Source organism: Coturnix japonica, chromosome 11, assembly GCF_001577835.2.
Source record: "Coturnix japonica isolate 7356 chromosome 11, Coturnix japonica 2.1, whole genome shotgun sequence".
Taxonomy (NCBI): Eukaryota; Metazoa; Chordata; class Aves; order Galliformes; family Phasianidae; genus Coturnix; species Coturnix japonica.
This window is the reverse complement of record NC_029526.1, coordinates 2,832,418-2,843,787: the sequence shown is the minus strand read 5'-3', so window position 1 is coordinate 2,843,787 and position 11,370 is coordinate 2,832,418. Positions and strand designations below refer to the sequence as shown.

General features: G+C 38.6%; 1 protein-coding gene across 1 annotated transcript in view; it reads left to right on the top strand.

Moving 5' to 3' along the window:
* Positions 1-4,758: 4,758 nt before the first annotated feature.
* Positions 4,759-11,370, top strand: part of MMP2 (matrix metallopeptidase 2) — a 31,754-nt gene continuing 25,142 nt past the window's right edge. Inside the window, exons 1-3 of the mRNA XM_015873862.1 lie at positions 4,759-5,092; positions 9,085-9,311; positions 11,184-11,332. Coding sequence (XP_015729348.1) covers positions 4,949-5,092; positions 9,085-9,311; positions 11,184-11,332 — 520 coding nt within the window. The 5' untranslated portion in view covers positions 4,759-4,948. The remainder of the gene's footprint in view (positions 5,093-9,084; positions 9,312-11,183; positions 11,333-11,370) is intronic.

Here is an 11,370-nt window from a genome sequence, read left to right as displayed (position 1 = left end):
ACTCTTTTTGAAATCTGAGAAGCTGAATTTATGTAGCTTGCTACCGTGTGTCTTTGGAGCCCATCATACAAACATGTCAGCTTAGCTCTTGGTCTTATTAATGTGTGCAGTAACATTATGGCTACCTTACCAGCTATGGGCTGGGCAACATCATGCTTCCTCACATCCTTCACAGCAAGGTGCCTCGCTAAGATCAACAGGGTCGCTGACAAAATATGATGCAAGCCAACATCAATATAGATGGCAGGATCCACCCCCAGTGCTACTTATGACCATGCTGAGTTTACCAAGCTTAAGCAAATACAGCAGCATCAAGACTTCCTTCTTCTGCCAAGCACCCAGTGATGTGGAGTTTTAAAGGCAAGTTCATTCTGCATGCTTTATCCATAAGATCCAGTACATTTTCAAATAGAGAGGTCCTTCTCTTTTCCTATACTTATTTTTGAGACACTTCACAAAATAAAATGCAAATGAACACATGCAATTAATGCAATGAATGCCCTGGTAAATTATTGTGTGATTGGATGCTTGAGAAAAGAGCTAATTGGTAAAAATGGAGAAATACAAGTTTAGCATCAGGTACTAATAGTCAAGAAGGTTTTCTTTGAAATGCTACAATAATGCAAGCATGAGTACATTGGAAATAACCCAGCTTTTCTCTGCACTTCACAGATGCACTGCTTTCAGAGTATCCCAATAACTCAAAACTAAGCCAAAAAAATCCTTAAACAAAACCAGCTTAACTCGCTTTCCAAAATGAGGTTTCCTCACACACCTCTGCAACTGAAAGCTTGACACTAAAACTTTGTTCTTGCCTCACTGCTGAGGAGCAGCTGAACTCTGTTTTCTCTTTACACACCAGAGGGTGCAGGGACAGGCCAGACCCGCAGGAGCTGGCAAACAAGGCTCTCGAGAAAGCCAGAGACAACTTGGGTTGGCTTTCCTTGAGCAGCTTATCTTGAACAATCTGATTTTCTTTACATTCAACATCTCTACAAGCTACAAGGGAATTACTTGAGCATGTGCTAAAATGATATCAACACACTATTTTACAGTAAGTCAGTATCTAAACACACACACCTGAAATTCAGGGGGAATAAGCAGGTAATGATCAGCTTCTAGCAGAAGTGTTTGAAGTTCTATAGGTTCTAACCAAATTCATGAAGGCTTTCAAAATTCTGAACTAACTAGCTAGCAGAACGTTCAACAACAGAGTAATCGTCATGCCTCAAATTCAAGTTGAGAAAAAACCCCAAAAACCAAAACTCACCAAATGTCAATTTATACAACCGAATACTTGAAACAAATATAGTTTAAGTGGGTCAGAATTGCATTAAGCCAGTACGTATGGATAGAAGAAATTTATCTAACAAGTTGGTGTTTTAAACCTGAACATCTGGCAGCATTAAGCAGGCACAAGGAAGCTTCTAGCAGGAACACATGCAAAATGGGCTGGGGTTTGATTGAAGTTGTTCAGCTTGTTTCCGCTGAACTAATCCACCTAACAGAAGCTTTGCAATGTCAATTAACACCAGCTGAGGACACAAGCAGGCATTTCTGGGTTGGACAGAAGAACAAATACCTTGTCATGAGATAACAGACTTACTAAAAATTCATTTCTAATTTAGTAGTGAGTTAACAAACAAACTCCATGAGTCAAGGGAACTTCACATCTTTGGAACCTAACTTCCTAAAATGGAAGGCATGAGAGAAACAAAGGCAAGAATGTAGTTGCTGCCTTAAATGCTGAAACTCATAACTCCTACCAACTGCTGACCATTCATGTATTTTTCATCTCTCTGTTCTCTGCACACACATGCATGCAGCAATTTCCAAAGTTTAAAGACCCCCTCATGTGGTGGTCAGATATGGTGATGGGACCACAGGAGTCTGAGCAAGCAGCTGAGAAGGCTGAGATCATATCCAAATAACACATTATATGAATATTTTAGGCTTATGTTATGTTAGGATCAACTCTTTACGACATCTTAGAACAGTTCACTTGACTGCCATGCAAATGACTTCTCGCTAAAGTTATTAACCCTTCTAAACTCAAATGGGCACTGCTACGAGCAATCACTGGTTTTTGAAGATGAGTTTACTAAAACAGATAAACTGCTAATATTTGCCTTTCTCTGTCCCTACAGAGGCATACACCTCCATCAGTCCACAGCAGCAAACACCCACTTCTTTTCTTACAGGTGCAGAATGACAGACACTTGGAGCTTAGTGTTTTGCCAGCACAAAATGCCAGAAAGAATCTATTTCTCTAGTCTACTAATACAATTCCTTGCATAGACAGTCCATCTTCAGCAGAGGTGCCATTAGGAAGTAGCAGTGAGTAGCTAATCGAGTCATATGCCCTCAGGTTCAGTGGAGCTTCAGTCTGGAACCAGTATGGGAGCTTTCAATTCTCTACTGTAGCATCCTACAAGTCAAACATATGGCAAAAACCAATTTAAAACATAAAACCCTGCTATGAATAATAAAAAACTACGAATAAATCCATCATCTTCCTACGGACTGTGTTTACCGACATTTTGCCTAATATATTTCTCTGAAACCACCAGGAAATCACCCGTTTTTGATATAATTTTGGAATTGACAGTATGAATGACAGCAGGAATTGCTATAGTGTATTTCTGGAGGGTTGACTACTGTGTCAGCAAATTGCCCAGGACGTCGTCTGAAGTCTAATCCAGAAACTGCTGAGTGTTCCTCAATCATTTAAAAATAATTTTCTGAAAACATAATAATCCTTTGATAAAAACAGCATGTTAATACATACTCGTATGTCTCTTATCACAGCCAGATCTCCTAAGAAACGTACCTCACGGCTCAATAACGCAAGACCTCACAATTCTCTTTTTATTGTTATTACTGAAGTATGTCCCAAAAAGAGGCATCTACCATCTCAGAACGTTTCTGCCATACAGTTCTTATTAATTCATGAAGATAGCCAGTTGAAATGCAAATCTGACATCATACTTCTTGAAACAGATGGTTTTAAAGCCTAAGTATAGAGTAATTCTTACCTGAAACTGACATGATAACCAGAAAGCAACTTTCTATGATTCGGGAGAGATAATTTAATATACATATTACAAATATATCTTAAATTATATTGAGTTTATGTGCAACTTTAAAGTATTTTTTCCACAAATAGACAAAGGATGTAGCTGTGGCTACAACTGCATTCACTTTATGTGACTTATCCAGAGGTAGCAACTGTTTGTAGAGACAAAAGCTGAACCATGAGAGGAAAGCTGTTCACTGTAACTCAAGTGCCACTGGAATCATACATAGAAGAATTGGAGAGTTACTTGCTTGCAAAGAAATCCCTGCTCACACACAAATTACTGCAACCCCTTCTTTTTTCTCAGACACTGAGGGCTCCTCCCCATGGCTGTTCAGCCAGTGCCTAAGCATATAGCTGCTGTGCTTTTCAGACAAGCTCTATGGGCAGTAAAAACCCCTGTGAATGTTTTTTTTTCCTGAAGGTCTTGGCCCACGGTTTGCAACCCTTGTCTTTATATAAGGTTCTTCAGTTCACAGGCATAGGCTTTAGTTAGCAAAACAACTCAACATTAGTGTAAGTCAATGAACTGTCAATACCAAATATTTCCAATTAAATATCAAAGTACTTTGAATAAATACCAAACACCAGCAAAGTATTTACTTTTCATTAACAACACTATTTGGTAACAGGAGTTATACCCAGAAACCCTTCGGTTAGAAACATGCAGTGGAAAGCTGTCACAGCCTCACTGCTGATGTACAGCTCAGAGGAACCCTGACGGCTGGACTCACCTTGAATAGAAACTGTTCTGTGACACATTTGGCTGGCCAGAACACAGTTTGCTTTCATGCAGAATTGCCAGTCTCCTGTCTTAAAAAGCCATGAGCCAAGCCCCTAGATTAAGGCTATTCAGCTAAAATAATATTCAGCTTGTATTAACACCTCAAAGCTGGCAGTATTATGAAGGAATAAAAAGGCCAGCCATGATGAAGGCAGTATTTGCACCAGAATTTCAGACATACAGCTGCATCAATGGGCCAAACCCATAGTGCAAGCAGACCTGGAATTCTGTATAAAATCACCCTACCAACCGTTGGGCACAGTTCCTATTTGCTGCATCTTCCAGATTCTCTCTAACTTCATAGAAAAACAAAAGTGACCCACCACCCCTATTGGTGGCAAAGCTTTAAGCTGTCATAAAAGCTGCACCAAGCCCTCAGTGATCTTGTTCAGAGCTCTGGTTATTCTCTGCACAGAGCAGGGCTGGAGTGCTGGTGAGCCCCATACACAGGGACCAACTTGTGCAGCCCAGGCAGGAGATGGACAAGAAGCCTTTGCACCAGCCCATGCCAGGTCTGCCTCCAACTATGCCATCAAAATAGTTACCAAGAGGCGCTGTGTAGGACTGTAACCACATCTGGCTAAAGCAATATGTGGCAAGAAAATAGGGTAAAGAATAACACAAATACTTAGGAAGGAAAATAATGTTTAGGGGTGGCTGTTTTGTTGTTATTTGTTTTCATTTAGAAAATACAAGAGACACTTCGTCTTCAGTATTAAGTCAGGTCTTGCCCTTTGCTGCTCTCTGGCATAACTAAATGCTTCAGTGTATGCAAATAAGGAGAAAATGTGGCTTCTTTCAGCAGTAATAAGTATCTGCCCGTTGCTACCTTAAAATCACAGCAATCACATCTGGTAACTGCCCTTTTCTCATGTTTCCACTAGTTTTCAGACTTCCTCTTGTGGTAGCTTGAGACTGCGCATCTGGATGTTTTAAACATACAAAGGAATTGCTAGAGCAAGCAAAAGAGAAAACGGTGCAGAGAGTTAAGATGCGCAGATAAGCAACTAGTGCACTGTGCAGCTAAAGTAACTGACAGCCAGTTAGAAAGATCTTTTTTCAGAGAGGATTGCAAAAATATAGGCAGAATGAAGACTCACAATGTATTTGGCTTCATTTTTAAAGTACTATTAATCCAAGTCTATCTTTTTAACAAAACTTTAGCTGCACCGTCACCAATCATTAAGTTCCCCGGAGACAGCACACCAAAAACAGACAAAGAGCTAGCAGTGGTAAGTGTTGGTTTCATCTTTGCTTCAGATTTGTTTCGTTTTTCTTTCATAAGCAGCTGTTTCTTTCTTCTTTCAGCTGAGGCTTGGAAATGACTGCAGCATTCTCTCTATAGTCTCTGGAAGTGCTCGCTAGCTAGCGCAGGTATCAGCTTTCAGAAGGAAAAACTAGAGCCAAGTAATGTTTTTCCTCTCTAAAAATTTAAAGGCAGCAAAAATCTTCTTTTTCCTTAAGTCTGAGCGAACAAAATAGTTTCATTAAATCATTGCAACTGTAATCAACAGATTCCAATGGTAAGAGAGGAAAATGTCTAATTTTTGACTTATATCAAATAGAACCGTGAGCTATTGAGATTCACTTACAGAAATCTGGGCTTAATGCATGTATCACACAGCTTTCAGGATCTTGTTTTCCAGACTGTTTACTGTGCATTGCATAAACACAGCTTTAAGGGGCAATTACAATTGAAAGCTGGCTCAAGTTTCAGAAGCCATCGTGACTAGTTCTGACTTCAAAAAAACCCCTCAAAGGTTTAAAGAAATATTCTTTTCAAATTAAGAAAAAAAAAAAACAACCAAAAACCAAAACAGTTTGGATTTCTGAATGTGACATCAGCAAATTATAGCTATAATTCTACAGCATTTTATTCTAACCTCATTTTAAGCCCTGTGAACCTTCATAAAAATGACTTTCAATGGGGAAATCCATTTAAGGGGAGATGGATCATACTAATTTTATCATGTAAATTATAGACATTTCTTCAGCAGTAACTCCATTTTAAGGAAGACTGAGATAACTTATTCTTATTTTAGAATTTGGAGGGTTGGAAGTTGGTTGCTGTTCTTTAGGAGCTGGTGTGCATCTTGGGAAAGCTTGCCAGGCTAACAGCCTGGGGGAGGGTAGAGAGAGAAATTCCAGATGGGAGCTGTGGTGGAAAGTTGAGGAAAAACAGATAAACTGACCCCAAAAGGGCAGTCTCCAGCATTTAACAAGACAAATTCACCAGAGCTTTTGTCTTGGCAGCACAGCAGCCAGGGGGTGGGGGCAGCATGTATGGGAAAGGAAAGGGGAGTCATACTTGTCTAATGGTAATTTAACCATCCTTAAACAATCTATTTTTTTTAGACACAGTTAGGATTTTACTAAATAGCAGCAATCCGCATCTCCCCTCATCTCTGCTTCTTTGGAACAACCTATTTATTATGTGTACTCAGAGGAAAATTACAAGCTGGTTTAAACACTGCAGTTCTTCTTTGTCTTTCTGGTAATATTCTTGGGCAATGTTAACTGGCTACTTTTCTCTCACACTCTCCGTCTGCACAGCCCCAACACTCAGAATCAGAACACAAATTGCTATGTTGCAGCTGGACCCTGTTTCATTAATGGGCTGGATCAAAATTCCAGATCACCACAGCTCCCTGCTGACTCTGGGGAAACTGAATTTTGCAGTCTAGGCCAAGATGTGGTTTACACAGACACTGCATTTTCTTCAAGATTCTCTCCTCATAGAACAGCTGGTTATGTTCATTTTCATCTTCAGTAAAATCTCCATTTTAGGAAGAACTGACAGGAGGGTTAACTTCTTACTTAGAAACATACCAAATACAATTCTCTATTGTGCCTCATTTTCTGTTTTTTTCATTGTCTATCATACTTATAAACCTAAATTGGCAAGAGCAGCATCCTCTTTCGTCAGTAAAGTTCAGTTCTGATGTACAGTCTGTGTTATACCATGGTGTACCACTGGCAAATACAAACAGAAGTGTAAGACAATAAATCAAACTACATGAAAATTATAATTAGGATAACAACAGATTCTCCAAACTGGCTTGTTTATGTTCTTAGTGCCTTTCACATTAAGTCCTAGGCCCCATTTCCTCTGAGTACACAGAAACTTGTTGACAGCAAAGGTGAAACCATTGTGTGTCCATTACTTGCCAGTGTTGCATTCTCTTCAGGAGAATTACCACATCAGAATATGATGTTATAAAAACTAAGCAAAGTCTGTGCTTAGTCAGTAGGTCAGTGGAGAACCTCCTGAAGAAAATGGTGTAACATCCTGATTAAATCTTTTCTGATTCAACTATGAACTATTTCCTATGCAGGGTAAAATGAGGCAATCCGGGACTTAATGTTGATGAAATCCATGTCCAGACAAACTGCAGTCATCAAATGTCATTTCCTATGTTTTGCTGATGTAGAGGTCTTTTCCCTCTTCTTTTGGGTGAAATTCAGTTAACTAATTAGATACACAAAGTAGGGTTTCCCTCAGGAATATTTAATGGCACAAGGACTTAAATGCACACTCAATTTGTCAAGTTTTTTAGAATCTTTGGAAAAAAACAATTCTTTCTTATATTTCTGATATGCTTTACCCTTACCTTATTTATTTGGGTTTCTTACCTTGGATTTGTAGCTAATATTACGGATACAATACCTGAAGGACTTTCGTCCCCATGCTAAAGACAGTTTTGTCATAAAAATCAGTAATCTACAGCATTTCCATCTACCATCTGTGGTAGTGGCATCTCTCAGCCTTGTGCCATCCAGATGACCTACACATCAGTCTGGGGATACTTGCTGTTTGATGCAGCTTTATCTACTCTTTATAGAGAATGTAAATTTAGCAATCCAGAACTGTACCTAGTCTAAACAGTGCAACTGAACCTACCTTTGTAATAGTCCAAGCTAAGGCAGCAGCTTGAAAAAATAATCAAATTCAGTTTAGATCCAAATACTGAATCCAAATGTTCAAAAAAGCCAGCTGTCTTTGTTTTGGATCTGTTAATTCCCAGATAGGAATAGAGCTGATTAAGACTTTACACAGCTGAAGATACAACTGAAAGTTTCATCGTCTCTTATGAGAGGTCACACTTTCCCTTTGACGACAATGTTGTCATGACAGGTTTCACCACATGTTACAGACTGCCAGACTACCAGACATTCTCAGAGGGTCGGTGTCTGCCCAAAGACATTCAGTTATTCTGGCACTCAACACTGAATTTATGAGGGGAAAAAAACAACCCTAAATCCTAAACTGCTCGTGCAAACTTAGTGTGTTCTGCACAGAAGATGGAGACCGTGATCAGATACTTAGGACCACAGCTATGAATCTACAGTTTAGAATAGCATAAATATACAACTTATTAACACACATTTGAAAGACAAGTTGCTTAACTGTAACAATTGCCAAGGAACAGGCAAACCCACTGGTCCCCTGGGACAGAGGGAGCATATCACAGCAGGCTGATTTAATACACTTAAGTGGAACCACAATGGTGTGTCTGCAAATTTCATCCAGTGGGTCAAGGGTATGAACTGACAATGTGTCACATGTTCTTTGCTTCATTTATTCCTTTTATTTCTTTTATTTTTTTTTTTATTTTTTATTTTTTTATTTTTTCCCAATTGGGCCTTTAAGTATGTACACACTGTTCAGATACAGTGTTCGGCCTACTCAGATATACCAAAGACTCTTCCTCAGGTCTTTGCAGTGGTTGACTCAAAAAACAAACACACGTGACGCTCAAATAGCTGTTTGTGGTATGAATTAATGATTTTTGTGTGTGTGTGGTTGCTTTGATACTCTAACTTGACAAGTTTCTCAATAATCCACAGATGCTTCCCGGAAAAAAAGTATATGCAATCTAAGACTGTAAGCAGATTTACACATCATAAAGAAAGCAAAATGATAAACTCATTTTCACTTTGTAGTTCAACATTAAAGCTCTTTGCTCTACTTATTAATAAAGCAATTCCTCAACCAAAGGTGATAGCTAATAGTGGAAATGACTAATTAATTAGTAATGTGTGATCAAGGATGGTTTGTGTCAGTCGAGGAGATTTTGTTGCTCCCCAGGCTACTAATAATAGTAATTTTGAAAAGAAAACTTCAGATGGAAAGCTAACATGGAATTGCAGTATTTATTTGTAATGATTACTTATCTCTTTTATGAATTTTAAAGCCTTTGTTCTGTGCTTTATTTTTCGCAAGCAATACCTAAACAAATATTATGGATGCCCCAAAGACAACTGCAACTTATTTGTACTGAAAGATACTTTGAAGAAAATGCAGAAGTTTTTTGGGCTGCCTGAAACAGGAGATTTGGATCAAAATACAATCGAGACAATGAAGAAACCCCGCTGTGGTAACCCAGATGTGGCCAATTACAACTTCTTTCCAAGAAAGCCAAAATGGGAAAAGAACCATATAACCTACAGGTACTGTCTGGGTTTTGCTCATACATAACCTGAACACTTTTAAGGACCAACCAAACAAGGAACCTCAAAGTGGAGTAGGTGCTCAGTGGGTTAGACAGTATTTCTTCAATTACATTCTCTTTGTGTTTGAATGACTACTAGATGTTTAAACAAACATCAAAAATTTCTGATAAAAAGTTTCAGGAATAATTATATAAAGCTCAGTTTTAGGGTTTTGGTTGGGCCCAAAGAGATTTTGGCTTTGTTCTTACTCTGTTGCATTACTTGCCCATCTCCCTGATGGAGTCCAAAAGGACTTTCTGGCTGCAGAAAAGAGGTAGGAAGACAGAGCCCTCTGCAGTCAGCAGCCATTATCAAGTAAAACAAATAAACATATTTATTATTTATCAGCTTATAATCTTCAACAATCAGGAACCCAATGAAATAAAACTCAGCTTCAGTAGACAGTCAGTGAGGAAAAAGTTGTAGGTAGTAAAAGGAGCAAACGACTAAACAAGGTGCAGGATGAGCATCTATCCATGTTAAACAGATCATCTAACAACATAAGGAACATTACTTAAAAATATATTAAATAATATGACCATTTGTGTACTGTTTCTAACAGTTTAAGAACACTTATTTATGACCACAGAGCCTTCTAGTGGCAAAGGTGCAATCAAGTTACTGCAGTTTGGTAAAGCACCACACTTTTCTGTTTCCATACCTTGGACAGTCGCAAACTCAAGAGATTTCAGCCCTCATGAAAGAAGGCTGCAGTATCCTGCAGTTGTTTGGGCATCTAAGCTGCTTCAAAGTTACCCCACAGTAGTCACAGAGCAAGCACACACATATAACCAGAAGCTACTGTCAGGAAAAATGATTTAAAGCAAGACTATTTCAATAGGTTTGGCATATTTTCATTGTTCACTCTTACTTTAAAGAGTTATGAACCAATATAGTAAAAATCAATAATAAAAACAACCCAATGGATCAGGTAGTCTGGGACAAAACACTTACAAACAGCAAGAAAAAATAGCAGATATGTCTTAACTGCTTGGCTTGGCTTGAGATTGCTGTAGAGTTGTTTTACCTGTTATGAACAGCAATAGCATCAGCAACAAAATAAATGGAAATTTTCTTAATGAAGAAAATGATTGTAATGCAAAGCACTGAGAAATTCAATTAGAATAAACAAACAAAACAAACAAATAAATAAACCCCAAACAAACAAGAAAACCAACCACATTCGAGGTCTAAGGCTTTATCCTACATGCTTTTATTCTGAGCGTTCCCAATGTCCTATCCTACTCCCAGTGTAACCAACACACAGCTGAAGAACTATCATTCAATTGGCATGAAACAATATATAGCTAATAACCAAAGTGAGAGAGAAGGGTTGCTTTTTTCTTGTTATTAAAGAACAAAATAATCCAGTCTTGAGACTATCAGAATTCTAGTGAGCTCCTTTTCTGGCAAGTCTTATAAAAAGGGATGAATTGGCATGTTCAGGTCTAAATTGACAGCATGATTTGCAAGCTCAATAAGTAGTTTACAAAAACACAAATCTCAAATGTTACGGAGGGAAGGAATGTAAGATGTTGTCCTGACAGCAACCCAGCACTGATGCAAAACTGAGTATCTTATTGCAAGGCCCACCACCATGCAAGTTTTACAGCCTCTGACTGTTTAGTTAATGATGCTGTGTCAATTCCAAAGAAAAACTAGCAGTAACTACCACCTCTGAATGCGCTTGAATCAGCATTAAGTGTGTACCTCATGTGGAGCAGTGTTACTTCTTAACCAGTTTCAAAGTGTTTTCAGCATTTCAATCAGTAAGCAACATATAGTGGGAGGGAAGGTATGTGTTTCTTAATTCTTCTTTTTATGTCTAAGGATTATAGGCTATACCCCGGATTTGGATCCTGAGACGGTAGATGATGCCTTTGCCCGAGCCTTTAAAGTCTGGAGTGACGTCACACCACTGAGATTCAACCGAATAAACGATGGAGAGGCAGACATTATGATTAATTTTGGCCGATGGGGTATATTTTCTATTTTTACATATGGTTTTGGTTTTGTT